The sequence below is a fragment of the Onychomys torridus genome, chromosome 16, assembly GCF_903995425.1.
Source record: "Onychomys torridus chromosome 16, mOncTor1.1, whole genome shotgun sequence".
Classification (NCBI taxonomy): Eukaryota; Metazoa; Chordata; class Mammalia; order Rodentia; family Cricetidae; genus Onychomys; species Onychomys torridus.
The window spans coordinates 21,191,276-21,216,638 of NC_050458.1; the positions used below are offsets into that span (position 1 = coordinate 21,191,276).

At 43.6% G+C, this 25,363-nt stretch overlaps 2 protein-coding genes and 1 pseudogene across 3 annotated transcripts in view; 1 reads left to right on the top strand and 2 right to left on the bottom strand.

The window, feature by feature from the left end:
* Positions 1–458, bottom strand: part of Taf2 (TATA-box binding protein associated factor 2) — a 65,675-nt gene extending 65,217 nt beyond the window's left edge. For both annotated transcript variants that reach the window (XM_036207931.1, XM_036207930.1), the window contains exon 1: positions 162–458. In XM_036207931.1, coding sequence (XP_036063824.1) covers positions 162–244 — 83 coding nt within the window. In that variant the 5' untranslated portion in view covers positions 245–458. The remainder of the gene's footprint in view (positions 1–161) is intronic.
* Positions 459–3,354: 2,896 nt separating this feature from the next.
* On the bottom strand, positions 3,355–19,583 carry Dscc1 (DNA replication and sister chromatid cohesion 1). The gene is made up of 9 exons (XM_036208969.1): positions 19,307–19,583; positions 14,709–14,877; positions 14,110–14,244; positions 11,274–11,364; positions 8,497–8,635; positions 7,742–7,794; positions 7,199–7,353; positions 5,682–5,830; positions 3,355–3,539 (listed from the first exon to the last, which is right to left on the bottom strand). The coding sequence occupies exons 1-9, from the start codon at positions 19,504–19,506 to the stop codon at positions 3,431–3,433; spliced, it is 1,200 nt and encodes a 399-aa protein (XP_036064862.1). The 5' UTR covers positions 19,507–19,583; the 3' UTR covers positions 3,355–3,430.
* LOC118597090 lies at positions 19,505–24,781 on the top strand (annotated as a pseudogene).
* Positions 24,782–25,363: the final 582 nt, after the last annotated feature.

Genomic DNA, 25,363 nt, shown 5'->3' on the forward strand with positions numbered 1-25,363 from the left:
ACAAAGCTGTCATTCAAAACGTTTGCACGCTACAAACATCAGGTCCACTGGCGTGGACTCTTAATTTCCCAGACCCATCAAGTCATTCATGCAAACAATGAAAACAAAATCAAAGAAGGGTGAAAAAACAGGGAGACGGTGGGGGTAGGAGGGGTACTTATAATTTGTACGGCCGTGGGCTTTCGAAGCCCTTGTCTCCTTTCTTCCTGTTCATCCTGGAGGGCTCTATGCCGGTGGGCGGCATGAAGAGCTCCGGCGGGGCTCGCCTTGCCGGCTGCTCGGGGGGCGGTGGCGCATTCCCGGCAGCCGACCGTGCACCCTGAGCGCCCGGCCACCCGGCCTCGGCCTCGCCTCCCCTCCTCGGCCACTCTCAGCCGCCTCCGCCCGGCTCCTGTCACACAGATGAGCCGCGCTACAGCCGCTCAATGCGGCTGACGGCCGACATCTTGCCGGTCACCTCTGACCCGTTGCGTCAGAGGAAGTGGGACCCGGCAGAGGCAGAACCCGGAAGTCTGGTCCGGGCGTCAGTGGGCGGGGCTTGAGGGCTGAAGCACCATGTTTAGATTTCGTTCCTGTTTTACCTTTTGTCTCCTAAAATTTAGAACAGAGGAACGATTTACTGGGTGAGAAGAGCGGGAAGGAAGGGAGGGGACGTTAAGTGTGGAGGACGAGGAGTTAGGTATCACCGAGGTGAGGGGCTAGGAGCTGGAATGGTCCCCAAACCGAGACGTTGTGCTGTGTCAATAGCAAACGCGACCCATTTGCACGCTGTGGTTTAAACTGCAAATGTGTAATTAGACCGCAGGGGGACTCTTAAGCCCCGACGTCCCAAGACCTCGACATCTCTTATGAATCTACAGATATAAATCGAATCTCGTCCATAAATACAGAAAATTTTATTTAAAGATATTTTGGCGCCAATGTATTATGCATTTCCTGTTCTTGGGGGTCCGTGGCAAACCTGCATCTGTTAACTCTGTTAATTTTGGATTGTCCGTTAACATTTTGCCACCTTCGTAGATTTAACTTAACTTACCCTTTCTAAGGGTCTTGTTGACAAGTTCATTAGTTGATTTTAAATTATTTGAACGTTGGTCTAAATCGAAACCAATTAGGAAAATAAAGTCAAAGGCAGGTTTGTTCCAACCTCAAGATCCTGGTCACAAGTGTGCCCTCCATTTCTGGATTATACTTCATTCCAGATACAGTCAAGTTGACAACAAAGAATAGCCTTCACAGTAGCTCATAGATGAATCTAGTAGGTCTTTACTGGTTGGGTCTAGTGGGTCATCATTGATTGCTTCTATTTATAGACAGAGAAAACCAGAACCAGAACACACAGAGAGTGCCAGGACTTTGCAGAGCATGGTGCCTCAATGAGAGTGGGACAATCAATGAACAAAAGGGATTACCAAAACTAGAAGTGATTTATAGTTCTCTAGTGAGTTTACCTGTGTGGGGGATTGTACTGCTCCCTGGTGTTCTTCATAGAGGATGCAGGATGATGCGCACTTTACTCATAGTACATAGTTAAGTAACCCGAGGCCAGTGTTAAGCCAACTTCAGCAATGTAAACAGCTAATATAAAGGCTCCTACTGTGGTGGCTATTCTTGGGTGTCAACTTGACTACACCTGGAATTAACTAAAATCCAAGTACACCCATGAGAGACTTTTCTTAACTAAATGTCTAAAGTCAGAAGACCCAACTTTAATCTGGATCTTTTGAGATGGGAAGATCCACCTTTAGTCTGGGCCACACCTGGTATCATCCATTATAAAGGGCATGGAAGAAAGAAGCTTTTGTTCTTTGCCTGCTTGCTCTCACTCTCACTGGCAAGTTCGTTTCTTCACTGGCATTAGAGCCTACTTCTTCCAGATTCTGGAGGATAAAGAGCAGCTGCAATATACAGCCTCATGGACTGAACAACTACTGCAAACTTAAACTTTTCATTGGTAGACAGCCATTGTTGGACTAACTGGACCACAACCTGTGAGCCAGTCTAATATATGTGTGTGTGTGTATGTGTATACATATGTGTGTGTGTGTGTATATATATATATATATATATATATATATAAATAAAATAATGCATAACTAGATAATATATAAGTAATATATTATAAACTATCATATAACATGTTATATGAATGTTATATATTATATAAATATTACATGTTATATGTATATAATATATAATAAAGTATGATTATAATTATATATAATATACATATATATATAAATACATGTTTGTTTGGTTGGTTGGTTGGGTTTTTTCGAGACAGGGTTTCTCTGTATTGTTTTGGTGCCTGTCCTGGATCTCGCTCAGTAGACCAGGCTAGCCTCGAACTCACAGAGATCCACCTGTCTCTGTCTCCCAAGTGCTGGAATTAAAGGCATGCACCACCACTGCCTGGCTAAATACATGTATATTATATAGCATATAATTTATATACATATTATGTGTATGATATGTATAAATACATATTATATAATTGTATGAAAATATATAATTATAAATTGTATGTGTTATATATAATTATATATGACATAAAATTAGTATATATTTCTGTATTATATAAACATATTATAATTATATATATTCTAGAGAATCCTGATTAGTATATAATATACCCCTTAATTTAGAAACACCTTTTAACAGAATAAATCTTTGTATGAGACAATTACTAATAGTTATTTAGAAAACTTTTCAAGTATATTAATAACTAGGACACCAAATCTTAAGTAAAGATACGGAGTTTATATGTGAAAAGCAGAACTTTCTACATATAGAATCTTACAGACGTCAACATATAATAAGTACAGATTTTTTTTTCCCCGAGACAGGGTTTCTCTGTGTAGTTCTGGCTGTCCTGGACTTCCTCTTTAGACCAGGCTGGCCTCAAACTCAGATTCACCTGTCTCTGCCTCCCGAGTGCTGGGATTAAAGGTGTGTGCCACCACCATCCAGCTTTTATTTTTTGTCCTTGTATTTAGTAAGCATTGTGCAAATGTAATCTGAAGGATATGGAAATATCTTACTGCACTGGAGAAATAAGAAATGGTACTAATTACAAAATGCTGAAGAGGAGAAAAAGTATTCAAAGAGTTGGTTTTAAAAACCAAGAATAGGGCCAGCAAGCTGGCTCAGCAGGTATAGGTGCTTGCTGAGCAAACCTGGCAATCTGAGTTTGATCCCTGAACTTGAAAGGTGGGAGGAGAAAAAAAGGACTACAGGGAAGCCCTCTGATCTCTACATGCATGTCACGGCATATGTACCCATGCACGCACATCATGTACATATACAATAATCATAAGTAAGATTTAATCTTTAAAAAAGTCAGGGATAAAAATATGCAAGAGAATCTTCTTTTATTACATCCAGGAACTTTATAAAGCTATTTAGTCTCCCCAAAAAGTCCGCCATTCTTTTAAGAGATGAGTCTTCTTGAATTATAAACTTTCACGCCATTTTGCATTGAAGAACGAGAATATTTAGTAAGTAACGCACCTATAGTTTGCTTCTCTCCACACAAATCTCTGTGGGAATAAAAATAAACAAATGCCATGAATATTTTAGGGAACATAAAGTGATACAGTACTGCTTACTTTATCTCTACCTCCTAAAGCCATCTTTCTTTTTTTGTTTGTTTATTTTGTGTATCCCTGGCTGTCCTGGAACTTGCTCTGTAGAACAGGCTGGCCTTGAACTCAGAGATTCACCTGCCTCTGCCTCCAGAGTGCTGGGACTAAAGACATGTGCTACAACACCTGGCTTAAAGCCATCTTTCTAATAGCCATGTGAAAAGAACACTGAAAGCTCTGTTGTGGGATATTTGTTCACTGTGTGAAGATGCATTTGCTGTGACTGGTGTACTAAAAAGCCAATAGCTAGGCAGGAGGTATAGGTGGGACTTCTGGGCAGAGAGAGAAGAAGGAGGAGATGAATCTAGGCATAGTATCAAACGGCAGTGAGACATGGGAGGAAGTCAGACATATAGAATGAAAGAAAGGTGAAAAGCCACAAGGCAAAACATAGATTAATATAAATGGGTTAAGTTATAAGAGCGAGCAGGACAAGCCTAAGCTAAGACTGAGCTTTTATAATTAATAAGAAGTCTCCATGTTGTTATCTGTGAATGGCGGCTGACAGCAAAGCTTGCTATACAATTGTTTCTAAGTCTTAATGGAACTAGGTAGATTACATGTATCATTTCACTTAACCCTCACAAGAATAGGAGTAATGAGTTATTCAACTCTATATTAGATAGGAGGAAACAAACTGAGGTATTAAAAAGGGTCAAGTTTTGCCATCGTGTATGTATGACTTCAAAGTCCTATGTTATTTCCATTATATCATATAATCTTTAAATTAGAAATAGAGGGCTGGAGAGATGGCTCAGCGATTAAGAGCACTAGCTGTGCTTCCAGAGGTCCTGAGTTCAATTCCCAGCAACCACATGGTGGCTCACAACCATCTGTAATGAGATCTGGCGCCCTCTTCTGGCCTCCAGGCATACATGCAGATAGAACAGTGTATACATAATAAATAATATAAATCTTAAAAAAAATAAATCAGGCCGGGTGGTGGTGGCGCATGCCTGTAATCCCAGCACTCGGGAGGCAGAGACAGGCAGATCTCTGTGAGTTCGAGGCCAGCCTGGTCTACAAAGCTAGTCCAGGACAGGCTCCAAAGCTACAGAGAAACCCTGTCTGGAAAACCAAAAAAAAAAAAAAAAGAAAAAGAAAAAAAATCAGAAATAGAAGCAATGTGATATGGAGGCGTCTAAAGTCAAAGAACCTGTATCCTAGGCTTGTCAGGTATGAGCTTATCTAGATTGCCTGCACTTCTTGGACTTTAGTTTACCTCAAAAAGAAGACTGCCTGAAGCATAGTTTGAGGAGAGAGGAGATGACATGAGGGAAAGAGAGCTAGATCACAGAGCGCTGTAAAGTACACAGAAAGGGCTTGCTAAATACATTGTAAATGACGGTAAATATAATTCAGCGCCACTAGTAGTATTTTAAACAGTAGAAAAAGCAAACTAGCCAGGCGGTGGTGTCGCATGCCTTTAATTCCAGCACTTGGGAGACAGAGGCAGGCAGATCTCTGTAAATTCAAGGCCAGCCTGGTCTACAGAGTGAGATCCAGGACAGCCTCCAAAGCTACAGAGGACAGGAATTTAGATCCCAGCATTCATGGTACCACACTGGTTGTTATGTGTGGGGGTGGGGCACCAGCATTCACCGCCCCCACACATACACACACATGTGCACACTCCCACATACACGAAGAATAAGCAGATAAATATAACTGAGAAAGAAGAAAAGAACAACAGACACACAATGGCTTAGGCAGCAGGAAACCTAGCAGTTGGCATCCAATGAGAGGTAGGTACCTTTGGGACATGGGTACACTTACTCTTCCCAGAAGAACTGTGACTTCTGTAGGAAGGACAGCCGGGAAATGATTACAGAAGGAATATTAAGGGGAAAAGACAACACACACGCCACCTTCAGGATGAATACCCAGACAATGATAGAGCAGGCCACCTGAGAAAGTTTCAAGGGACACAGTATCCCCAGGGACTACACAGCACTGTCGTGTTCGGGTCATAAATCTCAAACCCTAGGCCACATCTTACAGAACAACCATCATAACCCTCCTGACTGAATTACTTACTGGATATACGGAGCGATGTCTTCTTCTGTCCACTTTTCTCTTAGAGAGAAGAGACTATTAAAACGCTCCTGTGTTCCCTCAGGCAAATCATCTACTTTGAGCAAAAAGATGATTTCTGGTCTTGAATTCCTATCCACCAGTGCTAAACCCTACAACAGACAAGAAGCGGGGAAAGGCAGCTGAAGTAATGATCTCATATTTAAATATGACTCCTTTCCTTTGCCATAAGATTTAGCCCGAGGAATTTAGAATACCAGAGACATGAACCTTTACAGAAGGTCTAGCCAGAGACTTACAGGGTGTCATTTTCATTAAAGCGTTCCTTTAAGCTGTGTTTTCTTTGCCCTCTACAATCTGGCTGCCACTGCCATCAATTTACCAAGATAGCTTTAGCAGCAGATGTCACCAGTGGCCAGTCACTGCCAAATGCAGCAAGCCCTTCCCTTGGCTTCTTGTACCAGCCCCCTTTTCTTATTAATGTCCACCCCTCTTTCCCTTTCATTTCTTTCTACCCCAGACGCCACTGCCTTCTCTTCTGTCTTAATATGTAGTTGCCCAGACCTCCACCCCAGCCCATTACCTACTTCCCCAACCATCCCGGGGAACCTCATCCTACCCCACAGCCTCCAGTGCCCTGGCTCATGACTGGAACATTTGCATCTTCTACTCAGATACCTCTTCTGAGTCCCCGAGCCATACATCCAGATTACAGAAGACACCTGCTCCATACCCACTGCTTAGGGAAACAGGAAATCCGGATAACCTAAATTCTGGCCTTCATCCCATACCTGAGTATGGGATAAGATTTCGCCATAAGATTTCTCTATCCATCACCCAGATTCTATTTGTTTTTTTTTTTATGCTTTTTAGTGTATGTGTGTGTGTGTGTGTGTGTGTGTGTGTGTAGTGTAGTGTAGGGCAGAGGGAATATGTGCACTTGACAGCACACATGTAGAAATCAGAGGACAAATCAAGAGTCATTTCTCTCTGTCCATCACGTGGGTCCTAAAGACGAAACCCGGGGTGTGAGGTTTGGTGGCAAGCACTTTTACCTACTGAGTGCCATTTCTTGCTTCCCACTGTTATCTAATTCTTTGGCCAGTATTCTTTGAGCGCAAGGTGGGGAGGGGGAAGGGATTATTTGTTTGCATGTTTGTCCCCTCCCCCCTTGTTGAAGCAAGGTCTTCTCTAGCCCAGACTGACATAACCTCATTGTGTAGCTGAGGATGATCCTGAACTCCTGATCCTCTGGCCTAAATGCTGGAGATTGAACTGAGGGCTTTGTGGGTAACTAGGCAAGTGTTCTACCAACTATGCCACATCTGTGGCCCCAAGAACTGTGCATAAGTACTAGGGGAAGTTAAAGGACTCTGTGACGGAGCAAATGAAGGCTCTACCCTGTATCCCTAATGGGTATCTAGGAAAATAAAATAGCTCTATGTTGAGCTCCAGGACAAGAATCACTGTCTAGTCCGATGTCACCCGGAGAGTTCAGGCACAGCCCCCATCAGCCTTACCTTGAGCTGATCAAGCCGAGTCCTCATTCCCTCGGGGACACTCTGCTGCCACACCTCCTGGAACTCGGCGAGGTTAAATTTCACAGCGTTCTGCAGCAGCATCTCTGCGGTCACTCGGCATATTTTGTCCTCATTCAGTTCAAAATAAACTTCATCTAGGGTAACGGCATCAGATAGGTTCAGACGTCTCTTTTTAAAAATGGCATTGGTCTATTTATTTATTTGTGTGTACGTGCATGAACACGTATGGGCTCTTGTATGCCACAGCATGAATGCAGAGGTCAGATGACCACTTTGAAGAGTCTGTTCTCACCTTATACTAGGATAAAGCTCAGGTCATCAGGCTTGGTTGAACCATCTTACTGACACTGTATTATCTAATTATTCAATACAATATTAGCTCTTCCTTTATCTCAACAGAATGTCTTGAAAGGAATCCTGTATCTCTGTCCACCTTCCACAGTCCCATGGCTCTTGTTAACGCCAATAGACTTATTTATCACACAATTTAAAATCCCTATTAGAATACTTTCCAATCTTTACCTTCATCCATGTATTTCTTTCCATAGCATTTAAGACAGTGTTCAATCATTTCTCTGAAAATTTAAAACATACAAGAAAACTTATCAGCATCTTATAAACATTTTAAACCCAGTTGCTAACTATAAACTCATATAAATTAAGGATTCAAAATATTAAATTACTTGGATGATAAATAATACTTAAAAGAACTAATTTAAATATTCTAGGAAATGTCACATACTAGGCCTGTGCTACACATTTTGCATGAATTATGTAGTCATACATTCATTGTTATACAGCAGCTCAGATGCAACCATTAATTTTTGTGTGTGTGACCAAAACAAAAAGCAGAAAAGATGATGCAGATTTATTCACCCCAGTGACCAAAAGTCTCAAATCCTTTCTGGTTGTATATTTTTAATTTTCTCCCCACCTCTGGGCTACAGAGCAGCTCAGAGGTTAAGAGCACTTGCTGTTCTTACAGAGGACCCAGGTTCAGTTCCAAGCACCCACCTGGTGGCTCAGAACAATCAGTTAACTCCAGTTCCAGGGATGTGAGGCTCTCATGTGACCTCTACAGGCAGCAGGCATATGCATGATGCACATATATACATGCAGGCAAAAACTCATACACATAAAATAAAAATTAATAAATATTTAAAAAATATTTTTTCTATATCAGAATGTAAATGCTATGCCCCCAGTTTACTTCTTGTCTGAAAAAGAATTTCATTGTCTTAAAGAAATCTGCAGGGACAAATAATGGAAATACTCACTCTGGCTCCAGAGGTCCAAGTTCCTGCAGGCATACATTCAAGGGAACTCTATTAAAAGACCAAGATTCGGAGTCTACAAGCTGAGTTACATGATTCAGAAGTTTGATCTCATAATCAAATTCAAGAATCCTCCAATAACCTACAAATGCCAAATGTCAAACGTACCAAAGAACATTGTAAGCGAAGTGATCAGATAATCAATAAATAAAGCTGTAACACCCTCTTACCCAAAAGGCATTGTGGTGGCTACTGTTAATTGTCAACTAGACACAGTCTTGAGTGCTCTGAGAAGAGACTCTCAGTGAGGGATAGCCTGAGGTAACCTGTGCTGCATGATGCTGCTGTTAGCGACTCTCTGATGACAGCTAACTGAAAAACGTGTGTTCTCACAGCACAAAGAAGCCCAGCTCACTGGAGAGATGACAGATTCTGCTGCGGTGTGGACACAAACAATAACAACTGGGGGATCTTTCCCTAGTTCTAAAGAAACTGGCTACATATTACACACTGGAGTTTTCTTCAGCAGTAAAGAATGAAATGATGGCATTCGAAGGAAAATGGATGGAAGTGGAGGACACTATGTTAAGAGAGATGAACCAGACTGAGAAAGACAAATACCATATTTTCTTGAATACACAGACTCTAGATTTAAATTTGTGTGTGTGTGTGTGTGTGTGTGTGTGTGTGTGTGTGTGTGTGTGTTGAAGATACATTTATATGTATGACATGAAGGCAGAAACAGGAAGAGTTCTAATGGGAGTGGGGAAGGAAGAAAAGTTAAGGAAATATACATGTCATTAAACCTGTCATCACCAAGAAAAGGCAGACAGGTGATGGAGGGGGCAGACAGGTGATGGAGGGGGCAGACAGGTGATAGAGGGGGGCAGACAGGTGATGGAGGGGGCAGACAGGTGATGGAGGGGGCAGACAGGTGATGGAGGGGGCAGACAGGTGATGGAGGGGGCAGTAGGAGGGTGTCTAAGAACAAAGTCTGATAATACATATATGAAAATGTCACAGTGAGTCAGGCGCACTGTGGCGCACACCTTTAATCCCAGCACTCAGGAAGCAGAGGCAGACAGATCTCTTGAGTTCGAGGCTAGCCTGGTCTACAAAGTGAGAAGTGAGTTCCACGACATCCAGGGCTACACAGAGGAAACCCTGTCTTGAAGAAAACAAACAATAACCACAAATGTCACTATGGACTATGTTTCTTTGTATGCTAACCATAAAATAAAAAAAATTTTTTTGAGCTGAGGACTGAACCCAGGGCCTTGCGCTTGCTAGGCAAGCGCTCTGCCACTAAGCTAAATCCCCAACCCATAAAATAAATTTGAAAGACACCTGTCCCTATTTCTGTGAAGGAATCTGAAATGCCATTGGATATGGTAGTGTATACCTATGACCCTAGCATTCTGGAAGCTGAGGCAGAAAAATCTCAAATGTTTAATGCCAGTTGGCTACATAGCAAGTTCAAGTTCAAGCCAACCATGGCTACAGAGCAACATCCTACAGGAATTTAAAATGCCAATTTAAAAGTAATGGCCCAGATACCACTTTCAAAAATAAACTCAAATTCCTATCTATCATTTTGCAAGGAAAATTTCTGTATATTCTGGAAAATCAAAAGTATCATTAAGAGCCAAATGGTGGCACCACACCTTAAATCTCAGCACTTGGAAGGCAGAGGCAGGTGAATTTGAGTTTGAGGACAGCCTGGTCCACAGAGAGAGTTCCAAGATGGCCAGGGCTACAGAGAGAAACCATATCTCAAAAAGAGGGGGGGGCAGGCGGGGCAAACACATGCAGTTCTTTATTTAACGGAGTTTTCCATATTTAAGGGGTGAGGCACATCATCTTGTTTGTAAGATGATGCGCAAAATGAATAGCATATCCACAAACAATACTGATTTCCTTCTTCTTAACTAATAGGTGAAGAATTAAGATGTTTCTCTAGGCAAGCTAAGAGTGGGTTCATAGTGGCATAGTGGCACATGCCTTTAGCACCAATACTTGAGAAGCAGAGGCAGGGGGATTTTCATGAGTTCCAAACTAGCCAGATCTATTTAGTGCAGTGATTCTCAACCTTCCTACTTAAATACAGTTCCTCATGTTGTAGTGACCCCAACCATAAAATCATTCTCATTGCCACTTCATAATCATAATTTTGCTACTATTACCTGATACGCAGGATACATGATATGCAACCCTTGTGACAGAGTCGTTTGACTCCCAAAGGGGTTGAGACTGAGACTCATAAGTTGAGAACCACTGATTTAGTGAATTCCAGGCCAAGCAGGGCTATGTAGTGAGACCCTGCCTCAAATAGATGGATGGATGGATGGATGGATGGATGGATGGATGGATGGATGGATGGATGGATGGGTGGGTGGGTAGGTGGGTGGATGGATGGATGGATGGATAGGTAGCTCATAGATGCTTATAAACACAGACTCAGTGATGACTCACTCTGTAGTGAGTGGTTCAGATGTCACTGTTCACAGACTGACAGAATGACCTCATGTAACGATCATCTTATAGGCTAGTGCAAGACAAACATCATCACCGTGTGTGTGTGTGTGTGTGTGTGTGTGTGTGTGTGTGTGTGTATTCAAACACGAGGACTCACACATACTCAACAAGTACTCTTCCACTCCTAATATTACCTTTGAAGCTAAAAGGAAAGTAACAAGCATGCAGCCTGGCTAAGGTGTCCCAAAGCTTCTCACTCGCTTAGGATACAGTCCCGCCATTATGAATGGTAACAGTTACACTACCTCCAATCTCACAGGCATTCAGGACTTGTAACTGGGCCATTATTTCTTCCTCACTTGCCTGAATTTGATCAAGCAAATCTTCAGTTGTATACTGAAACAAACAAAATAGATACATATCTTCATGATTTGAGAAACACTACCTTCTTAGTTTCCTTATTGAGTTTTGGAGAAGTAGTAAACAGAGATGGTGACAGCATGAACAGTTTCTTCTGTTAATGCAAAATGATCATAGTATAAAATCAAAATCTGTCTTAAAACATGAGCGAATCTTGATGCCATTGCACTTGCCAATGGTTTATTGACTAGGACACAAAAAACACAAATGACAGAAGAAAAGACAAAGCCAGGTGTGATGACGACACACACCTGTAATCCTAGCCCTTGGCCAGATGAAGGAATAAGAACTTGAGTTAGCCTGGGCTATACAGTTTGCACCTATCTATGAAACAAAAACAAAAAAGAACAAGAAAAGGAGGAGGAAGAGGCGGGAAAGGAGGAAGAGGAGGGTCATCAACTAGGCTTCATACGAAGGATCAAGTTTTGTACTTCAGCTATTTGCTGGTCATGGTGTTGCACACTTGTTGTGATGGAAGAACTCTGGAGGTGGAGGCAGGGGGATCAAGATCTGGTCCAAGAGCTGGTAAGATGGCTCAGTAGCTAAAGGTTTTTGATGGGTAAAGACGCTTGCCATTGCAAGCCTGATACCCTGAGCTTGATTCCTGGAACCCATGTAAAGGTGGAAGGAGAGAACTGACTCCACAAAGCTGTCCTCTGACCTCCACACTCAGGTTATAGGATGTACACCCACCCACCTCCTCATATTTGTATCCAACACACACCGAATCTCAAAAATAAAACAAAGAGGGCTGGTGAGATGGCTCTGTAGGTAAAGGTGGATGCCACCAAGTCTGATGACTTGTTCAATGCCCAGAATTCACAAGGTGGGAGAGAGAACCTGAGCCTGCAAACTGACCTCTGACCTCCATACTCAGGTTATGGCACTGAGCACCACTACCACCCACCACACATACCAAATGTAAAAACAAAACACCTATCTATACAAAAGGACAAATAAATATATGTTTGCACTTATATGATGTATTAATAGTGAAATTCATAGAGACAAGAAGTAGTGAGTAGCTGCCATTTCCTGGAAGTAGGGGGTTATTATTTAATTAGTAGGGAATGTTTTGTTTTGTTTTGTTTTGTTTTGTTTTGTTTTGTTTTGTTTTTTCACAGAGCTGAGGATGGAACCTGGGCCTTGAACTTGCTAGGCAAGCCCTCTACCACTGAGCTAAATCCCCAACCCCAGGGAGTTTATAAAGATAAAATGTCTAGAGATAGATGGTGTTGGTGATGGCACACTAAATGCTATTGAACTTATTAAAATGAGAAGTACTGTGTGGTTTTTTGTTTGTTTGTTTGTTTGGTTAGTTGGGTTTTTTTTTTGCCAGAGCTGAGGACCGAACCCAGGGCCTTGTGCTTGCTAGGCAAGTGCTCTACCACTGAGCTAAATCCCCAACCCCGTGTGGTGTGTATTTTATCATAATAAAAAGTAATCAAGTTGCCAGGCAGTGGTGTCACACACCTTTAATCCCAGCACTCGGGAGGCAAAGACAGGTGGAGCTCTGTGAGTTCGAGGCCAGCCTGGTCTACAAAGTGAGTTCCAGGCCACTGGAAAAGTGTTACAAGAGAGTATATACAGTGATACCCCCAAATAACAAAATAATAATTATAATAATAGTAATAGTAATAATAATCTTTATCAAGTCAGGCTGAATATGGTGGCACATGCCTTTAATTCCAGCACTCGAGGCAGAGGCAGGCAAAGCTCTGTGAGTTCAAGGCCAGCCTGGACTGTAACTTCAGTTTCTGAGGACTCAGTGGGTCCATGGGTCTGGCTTCCATGGGCACTTCAAACACATAGTGCACAGACACACACGCAGGAAAAGCACATGAAATAAAATATCCAAAAAACAAAATAAGGCTCAAACAAACAAGCCAAAAAAGACAATCAGGGTCTAGGGATATAGCCCAGGTAGAGCACTTCCAAAGCATGCAGGAAGCTCTGGGTCCCATCTCCAGTGCCACAGACCCACTCCATTGTGTTCATGCCTATAATACAAGCATTTAGGAAGTACAGACAGGAATATCAGGATTCCAAGGCCGTCCTCAACTACATGGCAAGTTTGAGGCCAGCCGGTGACCAATGAGATCCTGTCTCAAAAGAAGACAACCAATCAGAACAAGAAAGATGGTCAGCATCATTAGTTATGAGGAAATGGCCACTGAAACCCTAACAGGGTGTCACTTTATATACTTACCTAAAGCCTGAAGCACACACTAGTCCCAAGTGGTCTCCCATCCAAGTACTAACTCAGCCCAATCCTGCTTTGCATCTTGTTTTGATTCAGCAAATTCTAGTCCAGTTAAGGCAATATTGTAAGACTGGGATTACCAGAGCCCATACCACCAGGCCAGGCTCCTTCTTAGCTTCTGAGATCACATGACATCAAGCATATTTAAATGGCAGAGTCCTTGACAACATGCCACTCTATATCTACCCAGACAGCTTTATGTTTATGTTCAAAGGTTATGTTCAAACCTTTATAACACAAACTTTAAAAAATAAGACTATCACCAATCATGGATGATGGCATACACCCATAATCCCAGCACAAGAGGAAGCAGAGGCAGGAAGATGGCTGCAAGTTCCAGGCCAGGCTACATAGCAAGATGCTATCTCCAAATAAATAAATAAATAAATAAACAAACAAATAAATAAGTACGTTTGCATTTTAAATTTTCAAATACAACCAGGAGATAATATTCTTACTTTTGAACGGCTTAGATCCTCTTCCTTATGACTGTCAGGGCCTTCATAGGTATTTTCCATCAGGAGCTTCTTCAGCTTTTTTAACTTAGGTCTGCATCTTCTTAATTCCCAATAATTATTAGAGAAACCAAAGATCTAGAAATCACAATGCAGCATAAGTCTCTGTGGGCCTTTCTTAGGCATAAAACATTCCTGAAAAGTTATTTTTGCTCTGTGGCACCTTCCCAGCCATCTCAGCTACCTTGAAAAGCCCGTTAAGGAAAACATTGCCACCAGGCAATGGTGGCGCACACCTTTGATCCTAGCACTCGGGAGGCAGAGGCAGGCGGATCTCTGTGAGTTCAAGGCCAGCCTTGGCAACAGAGTGAGTTCCAGGAAAGGCACAAAGCTACACAGAGAAACCCTGTCTCGGAAAAAAAAAAAAAAAAAAAAAGAGAGAGAAAATTCACAAATTCAAAAAGAACTAAACTAATACTGAGACATTTCAAACTTTTAGACTTCCTATGATGGCACATATCTTATACCAAAAGTTTTTAACCAAAGGGAAGCTTGGAACCCAGAGTGCCATTCTCAGACAGGGGTATAGGACAAAACATTACCTCCGTGTGAACAATGTTACTCTGTGTTTCCTCCTGCTTCAGCTGGTCTGGAGTTTTGCAGCCAGGGATGAAAAGCAGCATATTGGATGTGTCTGCTATCTTCAGGTCATAGGTCTTGTCTTTACTGCACAACACGGCTTGCTCATCTTTGTCCCCTCGAATCACAAAACTACAGGAAAATGGGGGTGGGGGCGGAAGACATGGCTTATTGAGACACGAGTGGATCTCTCATTTCAAATACTTCCCAATTCCTCTGGCTTCTAGATTTAAAATTCAGCCTTGGGGCTGTACCTGTTGTACTTTGAAAGACAAATCCACCAGGCAGTGGTGGTGCATGTCTTTAATCCCAGCACTCAGGAAGCAGAGGCAGGTGGATCTCTGTGAGTTCGAGGCCAGCCTGGTCTACAGAGCAAGATCCAAGACAGGCACCAAAACAACACAGAGAAACCCTGTCTCGGAAAAAAAAAAGAAAGAAAGAAAGAAAGAAAGAAAGAAAGAAAGAAAGAAAGAAAGAAAGAAAGAGAAATCCACCCACCCCCAGGTTCAATGGAGATTTAGGAGGTGTGGCCTTGTGGGAGGAAGTGTGTCACTGAGGGTGACCTTTGAGAGTATAGAGCCTGGCCTTCTTCCAGCTCACTCTCTCTGAAAGGCCCCCCGTCTCAGTAACTTAGCCTAAGAAACAGCCTTGAGAAAGATAATTGGGAAAGTAACCTTGAGTCAAGGCAGGAGATATCGAACACCCGGTCTTGGGAGGAACAAACCTTGAGTCAGAACAAGATATCTATAATTGGCTACCTGGCCTTGGAGAACAGACAGCTGCACATTCCTGAAAATTAAAGATAGCCCCCAAGTTCACCCTGGCCTTATTTGAATTAACCAATGGGGACCCTGTAACTATGCTTCTCACTTCTGTAACCGTGCTTCTGCCCCCAGGACTCTATAAGAAGTCCCCCTTCCCCTAGGAAGGCGCGCAAGTCCTCCGAGAGACTTGTCGCCCCAGGTACCTGTGTATTCAAATAAACCCTCTTGCTGTTTGCATCTGATCCGTGGTCTCGGTGTGTTCCTTGGGTTTGGGGTCTCTCTTGAGGAAAGATCCCCTGTGGGGGAGCTTTCTTTCATCTCAACTCTGTGCTTGCCATAAAAGATGTGTATCTCCCAGCTTTCTACTCCCACTCACCCCTGCAGCTGGCTGCCAGGCTCTCTCACAATGATGGAATCACAACATCTGGAACCATATGCCCAACTGAAATTTTCCTTCTATAAGCTGCCTTGGTCAAAGTGGGGGTTTTGTTTGTTTGTTTTGATTTTTTTTTTTTTTTGAATCACAAAACAGCAGAGAAAACTGATACAAGGCCCTGTGGTACAACAATGGAGTCCATGGAAAAAACACCAGGATCGGTGAAAGCTAGCTAGCTATCTAGTACCCAACCAAGGAAAATTAATTAAGTACAGGCAAGAAAAACTCCAAGAGACCAGAAGGCCAAATGTCACCACAGACAGACTAAGAAAACCAGAAGACACTGCACCCAGATGCTTTAGTCATGATGCTGTGGTATGCAGCTGACTGAAGGGCCAATGGTGACACTCGTGATTCTAGCAATGACAAGGCGGAGGCAAGGGGATCAGAAGTTCAAGGCCATCCTCAGCTACATAGTAAGATGGTACATGATGGGTTTGAGGTCAGCCTCATCTACTTGAGATCCTTTCTAAAAACAAAACAAGAACAAAACCAAAACCCCAAACAAACCAAAAAGCAGAGGGAAAGAAAATGCCACAGCAGCCTTCTAAAACAGGCTAAAGCTGCACTTTACTTCTCAAACATACACAGAGACACCTTGGAGAAGACAGGCAGACTGGGGTACGGTAGGTCCGGGGTGAGACCTGGGATTCTGCATCTCTCACAGGTTCCCAGAGGATAAGGATGCAGCTGGGACCCACTCAGGTCTGGAATGAGACCTGGGATTCTGCATCTCTCATAAGTTCCCAAAGGATAAGGATGCAGGTGGGACCCACTCAGGTCTGGGATGAGACCTGGGATTCTGCATCTCTCACAAGTTCCCAGAGGATAAGGGTGCAGCTGGGACCCACTCAGGTCTGGAATGAGACCTGGGATTCTGCATCTCTCATAAGTTCCCAGAGGATAAGGATGCAGCTGGGACCCACTCAAGTCCTCCTTGTTTTATTATGCACAGTCAAAGGTTCACAGTATGGCCTGATCATCGGCTATGTGGCAGAGAGACCGTGGGAAAAGAAGGCTGCCATGCCGTATGAGAACCTATTTACAAACCAGACTAAAGACTGAGTTCACCACAGCTGAAGAGTCAAGACGAAGGTGAGGAGGAGGGAGAAGAAAGGCGAAGATGACAGAGATTCTGAGGTGTTTTTTGGGTCTGTTTTCAGTACCTATAAAGCATTTGATACTTTTGTGCACAAGCAACTTCCCTTAAATAAACAATAAATAACCTAAAATAGGAGACTGGACTTTTCTAAAACTAAACCTTTAGTTAGTATAAGGAGTAAGAGGGATGTTGTCTGTCTGTCTGTTTGTTTGTTTGTTGACTCTTGGTGGCAATAATGTTTAATGCAGTGGTTCTCAACCTGTGGGTCGATACCTTTTGGGGGCTGAATATCAGATATCCTGTATATCAAATATTTACATTATGATTCATAACGTAGCAAAATTGCATTTATGAAGTAACAATGACATATTTTTATGGATGGGGGTCACCCATCATGAGGAACTGCATTAAGAGGTCACAGCATTAGGAAGGTTGAGACGCTCTGATTTAATGGGTCTAAGCACCTCTTTTAACAGTCATTTCTATATCTTATTATCATTCCCACTTCAAAACAGTTTGTTAGGAGTAGAAAGGTAATATCAGGAGTTCAAAGTCACCCTTGACTACAAGACCAGTGGAGGCCAGTCTAGGATACATGAGACCCTGTCTCGTAAAAACCAAACCCAAAGGTGAGGGGCACATTTTGTTCTAATTCTTGCTCAAAAATACATACATACATACATACATACATACATACATACATACATACATGAATAAAACAGGAGGCCAAGGTGCCAGTTCCTCAGGTAAAAAGCTACATATATGAAAAGCCAGATGCCCTCATGGGCATCTGTAACCCAGCACTCCTGTGGGCAGATGGGGGTGGAGGCAGGAGAACTGGCCGGGACACGGTGAAACTGTAGAAACAAGGGACATTCTACCTCCCTCAAACGAAGAGGAGAAAACCAACTCCCGAGAGTTGAGAGAGAGAAGGCTGGGGGGGGATGTATCTCGCTCCTCTGGCAGAGTGCTTGCCTCGCCTGCACTACAAAGCACCGAGTTCACTCTCCAGCACAGTACAAGGCCAGTAGTAGTTCACACCTATAACCCCAGCACTGCAAGAGTAGGAGGCAAGAGGATTAGAAGTTCAAGGTCATCCTTGGCTGCAGAGTGAGTTTACTACCAGCCTGGCTAGAGATTCTGTCGTGAGGGGGTGAGGAGTTAAAAGGCATGTTTTAGTATCTTGCTTTTGCCAACTAAATTAAATCATTACTATAAATTAACTGAACAAAGAAAAGATCCTTCACACCTTAAGTCTTTCTTAATCTCCAATTCCACTGGATGGAAAGATGAAGTTTTGGGGCAATTCTCTTAAGGACACTTTGTGACCAGTGTGTGGCTGGTGAACACTATGTGATGGGTCAAATATACAAACTCAGAGAGCCTGGATGGTCCGACTAAAACGAACCTGGGGAAGAAACAACGTCTAAGGAAATGCAAGAAGGCATCAATTGGCAGGAGTCACGTCTGCACAAATTAAACGGGGCCAAACTAGTTGAGGAGGATGGCAGGATAGCTCATTTGGTAAAGGTGCTCGCATCTGGAAGAGCCGCAAATACTCTTAACTATGACCCATGTCTTCAGCCAGCTCCTATTTTCCATCTTTTTTTTTCCCCCTACAGGACCTGGGATCCAACCTGTATAGCCTGAAGCCTATAATATAAGCACTTTATCACTAAGCCCAAACCAGTACCAGCCGGGGCCCCTCGGTTTTAAAATCCAAGGTCTTGGCAGCAAACTTGTAGTTGACCTGGAATTAGAAACAGCTCCAGATCTTCAGGCAGTGACCCCCCCCCCCCAACCAAGTCTACATCAGGCTTTAAACTTTTGCCTCATCTGTCCCACCTACTATCCGAGTAAAGGAAACCCGAGTGGAAGGCAGGAACTCTCTGTGTAGATACTGCCGCTATATTCGGAGATAGAACAACTATGTTCTGTAGAGTCCTTGGTATCACTGCTAAGGCCTTCAGAACTTCCTGGCGGCCTCTGTTCCTGACATTCTCCCGCTGGCATCCCTCTCTAAGTTGAGCTGAATCCTGCTAACAGTCAGTCTAGCAGACAGAGGCATGGATTCCTCCTGGCAGATGACAGCAAACTAGGGATCCGCCCACCAGTCGCTATTGGCCCAATCAAAGCAACTCTCTGAACCAGTTCCTCATTCGGAGATTCCCACACTACAAAACGCGGCAGGTGGGTGGCCTTGCACGAGGCTGGGGATCGGCGTGTCCCGGGGTCCCCCCCAACCCCATCCTGGCTCACCTATGCCCGGCCTCCAGCTGCTGGCACAGTGCGGGGTCCAGCTCCAGCAGGCAGAAGTCGCCGGAGGCCGCGCCGCTGGTGCCGGGACCGAAGCTCAGGCAGTGCACAGTGGGCAGCAGCTCGGCGGCGTTCAGCTTGGCGACCTGCAACGTCGCGTCCACCTCCTCCCGGGTCCTCCGCGAAGCGGGCGGCCCAGGCATGCCGCGGCACCGAGAGGGGCGTGTCGCCGGCGGTGGAGCTCCGAGCACCCGGGGACTTCAAAAGCGCGCCAAGTCGGCTGGAGCGGGCTTCCGGGGGAGGAGCGGGGCGTGTCCCGGGGAAAGTCGGAAAGCGTACGGGCGCGCTCGTCCCAGGGCAGTCCGCTCACCGCGTGCGTGCAAGTCCCAGATTGCTGAGAGCAAGCGGGGGTTTCCCCCTGAAGACTCCGGGAAGGTCGGGTTAACCGTTCTGTGTCCCGGCCAAGCACAGAACTTGCACCCACCCCTTCCGCTGCGCTGTGCCCGCCCCCTTCTTTCCCGCCAAAGCGGCCTTTTCCCTCCTGCTGTGGTGGGTCCTGGTGATAAGCTATTTGCATGCACCATTTCTTCAACCCGTGACCATGACCCAGTAAGGCAGGAATCCTGGTGAGCCTTTCATGCAAATGAAAGCAGGATGCTTGCCAGGGATGGCAGAGCCTGGAGATGGCAAAGTCTGAATCCAGGCTAATCTATGGTGGCTCCAAAATTGCCCTGTCCAGTTTTATATAGACAGTCCAGGACTAGCAGAATCAGATGCGGCATCTCACTTGTTTGGGCTTGGAGACGATCCAAGATGGGAGATAACGCCTCCTGTTCGTTAGATACTTCATTTGTGCTAAGTGGAGACTTTTATCCGCTAAAAGCTGTATGCCTGGTTCTGGGAAGGCCCTGCAGGCTCCAGGGAAGAGTCCAGCTAATTCAGCACTGCAGGGTGTGATGTCTTCTTGACCAAAGTTTGCAATGACCTCAAACTGTATTAAGATGAAAACTCATACATAGACTCACATCCATGAACTTGTAACTGCTTGGTTTCGAGCTCTCCAAGGGATGCCAGCAGACTCCCACAGACCTGGCTGCCCATGAAAGTTGAAACAGCCTAAGAGGAACAATCCTTTTTAGAGGGGGTGGCCTCCTACTTATTCCTGTAAATTAGACTTTAGGTGAAGTAAAAGAATGTATTGGTTGGGAATATTGAAGGGCTGAATTCAAAGGAAATGAACAAGTTTGTTTATTTTCCCCCAGCCTTTTGATGAATCGATAGGAAAATAATGGAGCAGAGCATCCTCAGGATCTGCCTGAAGTTTTAGTTGGAGGAACAATCAGTCTACCACTTCATTAATCTTCTCTTTTAAAACATCTGAATCGCCTGGCATGGTGGTGCACACTTTTAATCCCAGCATTGGGAAGGCAGAGCCAGGCTGATCTCTGAGTTCTAGGCTAGCTTGGACTATAGATCCAGGACAGGCACCAAAATTACACAAAGAAACCCTGTTTTGAAAAATAAATAAATAAAATAAAGTAATTTAGCTAGGCAGTGGTGGCACATGCCTTTACTAGCACTTGGGAGGCAGAGGCAGATGGATCTCTGAGTTTGAGGCCAATCTGGTCTACAGACTTAGTTCCAGGGCAGCCAGGGCCACACAAGAGAAACCCTGTCTCCAGGGCCACACAAGAGAAACCCTGTCTCCAGGGCCACACAAGAGAAACCCTGTCTCCAGGGCCACACAAGAGAAACCCTGTCTCCCAAAACCAACCAAATAAACAAACAAACAAAAAAAAAAAAACAAGTAAGCGTTGGGAGCATTCTCTACAACCAGAAGTAGTGTAGGACATTTTCAATAGACAGGTCTGGCTTGGAATCCTAAATGTCCTCAGAGTGACATCTAACAAATTACTTATTTTTTTCTAGCTTCAACCCCTTATATTTACCATTACTAATTGAATAATTTCATTGAATTTTTTTATTTTTTTGATTTGGTTTTTGTTTTTTTGAGACAAGGTTTCTCTGTGTGTAGCAGTGGCTGTCCTGGAACTAGCTCTATGGACTAGGCTGGCCTCGAACTCATAGAGATCTGTCTACCTCTGCTTCCCAAGTGCTGGAATTAAAACCATGTGCCACCACTGCCCAGTGAATAATTTCATTTCTATTTAATGAGGCCAAGTTAAGTTTCTTGTCGCTGCAACAAAATACCCTCCCAAAAGCAACTTCAGGAAGGGTTTATTTTGGCTTGATCCAAAAGGGAATACAGTCTATCTTCTTAGGGAAAAGGCATGGTGACAGGAACAAGCAGTGCCTGGTCATATTGCACCTGCAGTCAGAAAGCAGAGAGAAAGGAAAGCTTGTGTTCGCCCTGCTCTCTGTACAAGACATGGCCCCAGCCCTTGAGATGGTACTGCCCACATTTAGGGTGGATCTTCTCTCTTGAGTTAACCTCATCTAGAAAATCCCTCGCTGACATGCCCAGAGGTTTGTTTCCAGGGTGATTCTAAATTCCATCCAGTTGACAACCCAAATTAGCCATCTTGGGTGGTGGTGGCGCACACCTTTAATCCCAGCACTTGAGAGGCAGAGGCAGGTGAATCTCTGTGAGTTCGAAGCCAGCCTGGGCTACTGAGTGAGTTCCAGGAAAGGTGCAAAGCTACACAGAGAAACCCTGGGGGGGGGGGGGGGGCTGAAATTAACCATCTTATTTTACTTCCTGCAAGCTGGACTTGGGTTTCTCTATGAAAATTGAATGATTGTTTGTGCCAAGGAGTACTAACACAGGCTGCTGGGGAAAGAGTTATCATCAACAGCCATGGACCCTGGGTGCCACACTACCAACCAACTAGACAAGATGTGTGCTATAGTGCTACAGTAGCAAATGTGTTATGAGGTAACCAACATCCTGATTAGAACTAAAGCTTGTTCCACATAAAGGAATTCATGTGTGGTACTGTAAACATGGTCAAAAGCCCATGCTTAGAAGATCTTAGGATCTCATGGGGAGAAACTACCGCTGTTGTTTTATTAAGTGGACATGGTGTGTCTATCAAATTGCCCTTCAAATGACCACGTTAACTGTTGTAGATTAGTGCTACTATCACCTTCTATCAGACAGGCTTCTTGTCGTGGCCAGAGGTGACTGCAGAGATTCATAATTGGTCACAGTGCTGGGAATAGTGACTCTTGAATGTTTGACCGTAAGTATGACATCTATGACATCTGCATTATCCCATTCAAGGCTCAGGGAACATCATGCAAGAAAAAGGAGGTAGAAAGAATGTAAGAGCCAGAGGATAGGGTGGAGTATTGTAGAATGCTGTTTTCTAGGCATAGCATGGCCATGGCACTCTTGAACTCACAGCAACTGTGATTCCCTGAATACCTACACAAGACTGGGCTCATCAACATCTTGTCATAGAGGAAGAGGACTCATGAGGTCCCTACCCCTCTCCAAGGATTTATAGGTAGCTAAAATTCTTTAGTAGTGTAGCCACTGGTAAATTGCTCATGCTTGTATAAGTAACCTCAGGTCCACGCTCCTGTAAGCAACCCTCTTGTTAGTTGGTTTTACTTTCTTGGACCTTTGCTCTTTTGGGGGCCTGCCACCCAGCTCCCAAATAAATCACACACAGAAGCTTATTCTTAATTATAAATGTCCGGCCTTAGCTTGGCTTGTTGCTAGCCAGCTTTTCTTAACTTATCCCTGTCTGCCTTTTGCCTCTGGGCTTTTACCTTTCTGTTACTTCTATATATCTTACTTTCACTTTTACTCCATGGCTGGCTGTGTGGCTGTGTGGCTGGCCCCTGGCATCTTCCTCTTCTTGTTCTCTTTCTCCTTTTTCTCCCAGATTTCTCCTATTTATTCTCTCTGCCTGCCTGCCCCACCTGTCCTTTCTCCTGCCTGGCTGTTGGCCAATCAACTCCTTATTAGACCATCAGGTGTTTTAGACAGGCAAAATAACAGAGTTTCACAGAGTTAAACAAATGCAACATAAAAGAATGCAACACATGTTTGCCTCATTAAAACAAATGTTCCACAGCATAAACAAAAGTAACACATCTTAAAATAATATGCAACAACACAACCCTAGTGAAATTCATTGGGTCCTGGGGGCAGGGGATAGAAGTGGGGCTAGTTAGGAAGAGGGAGGGGACCAATGAGAGTGGGCAAGGAACAAGAGAGTGTGTATTCATTACTTTTCTGTTCCGTGACAAAACAGGAAGATCAAGGCAGCTTATAGAAGAAACAGTATTTGGGCTGAGGATTCCAGAAGGCTAATAGTCCATGATGACAGGGATGACTGTGAGGCAAGGCACCTGGAACAGGAAACTCAGAGCTTACATCTTGAAGTGGAGTGATCAAAATGAAGATGAGCAAGTCTCTTTCCTCTCAGTGACATACATATTTCCTCTAGCTAGGCTGCACCTCCTAGACCTCCCCAAACAGTGCCACCAACTGTGCAAATGCTCAAGACTATGAGAAACTTTTCTCATTCAAACCACCACAGAAGGTAATAAGAGGGTTAAATATGATCAAACCACATTATGATCGTGTGTGAAAATGTCATAATGAAACCCATGATTGCATTGACAAAAGGTCACAATTTTAAAGCAGCAGTTGGAGGAAGAGGGAGAACATTTTTCAGGAACTCAAATGGATGACATTTTATTGAATGCCAATTCTGAGGAAGAAAGGGAAGAGTTATCAAAGCAAAAGCTGTTAGGGTCCTGCCCTCACTCCTGCATACATGCATCTTGGGGTCCTGCGTTTTATGTCATCATGGGGTACTGGCAACTACATACACTTGGTGTGGTCATGAAATCTGTGCCTTAAAAGCCCGATGCAGATCGCATGCTCTCTCTGCTCTCTGCTCCCCCTTCTCTGCTCTGCTCCCTTCTTCCCCCACCCCACTATCTTTCTCTCTTACCAGGCCTGGTCTCCTTCTCCTCGCCCCCTTTCCTCCTAATAAAGCTCTGAATACTGATAATGGGTTCTGTCGTGACCATGACCTTTCCACGCCACCACCAGTGCCAATTATCATCCTTTCAAAAAGCTTTCTAAAAAACAGAAGAAAAACAGAAATCAGCCCAGACAATTTCAATGAAGGAGTAAAGGTTGATCTAGAAGATACTAACTTAAATGGAGACAATGCCAAAGAGTTAGAAAATAGGCCCCAAGAAAAATGTCTGCATCACAGAGACCACAGAAGTGTGTGAGGATCCAAAGAGTGGGGCTAAAAGTGTTCCTAAATCCAAAGGAAAGAGAACTGGAGATGGGGAAAAATCTGTCAAAGTACCTGCCAAACCACAAACAGTGTGTCATGTCCTCATCAGCTGTGCCACCTGCCATAGTGAGTTTCTGTCCGGGAAGAAACTGATCATCTAAAGACAGCAAGAACAGCTTCAGCAGCAGCCTCTTTAAACAGTGTAACAAGTGGTCGGAACAAGAAAGAGAAGCGTAAAACCAGATAGGAATTCTGCCCACTCTTTCTTTTTTCCTTTTAACTATCTCTAGATTTTGAAACCAAAAACTGAACTGAAACAATCTAGAGTTAAAATTTCATTGGTCTGAAATTTATTGCATTGTAGAAGATTATTTTTTATATTATAAAGACATTTTTGTTTAATATAGATATTTTTAAACATTTCACTAGTGATTGAATTCTTTAAAAAAACCTATTATTATCTGTAATTAATATGTTAATAAAATACAATTTTTTAAAAAAGAAATGATGCATGATAGGGTTGGGAGGTATAGCTCCATGATAGACAGATTGGATTACCTAGCATGGAAAGGTTCTGTCTGGAATCCCCACCACAGAGAAAAAAATGTCAATGGCAAGGATTAGAGGTATTGGGAGAAATAGAATCAAGTAGTGTCTTAGTGTCTCGGAATCTGCTCCACCTTGTACTGACTTTGAATAACTTCAGATGAGGTAGAGTTCCAGTTTGCAACAGGATTAATTCATTTATGGGGCATACAATAGCTTAAACCGTATCTTCTGAAAAAATGCTGACAAAAATTTCACTTGTTGAATACAGAGGAGGAGTTTT

Bases quoted from the DNA above. Each gene is read 5' to 3' on its own strand.
- Dscc1 (XM_036208969.1), bottom strand. From the start codon at position 19,506: ATGCCTGGGCCGCCCGCTTCGCGGAGGACCCGGGAGGAGGTGGACGCG. The intron at 14,245-14,708 runs GTAATGTTTTGT...TGTGATTTCTAG, and splicing joins GTAACATTGTTCACACGGAG to ATCTTTGGTTTCTCTAATAA. The intron at 5,831-7,198 runs GTAAGGCTGATG...TGTCTGTTGTAG, and splicing joins CTCGGCTTGATCAGCTCAAG to GGTTTAGCACTGGTGGATAG.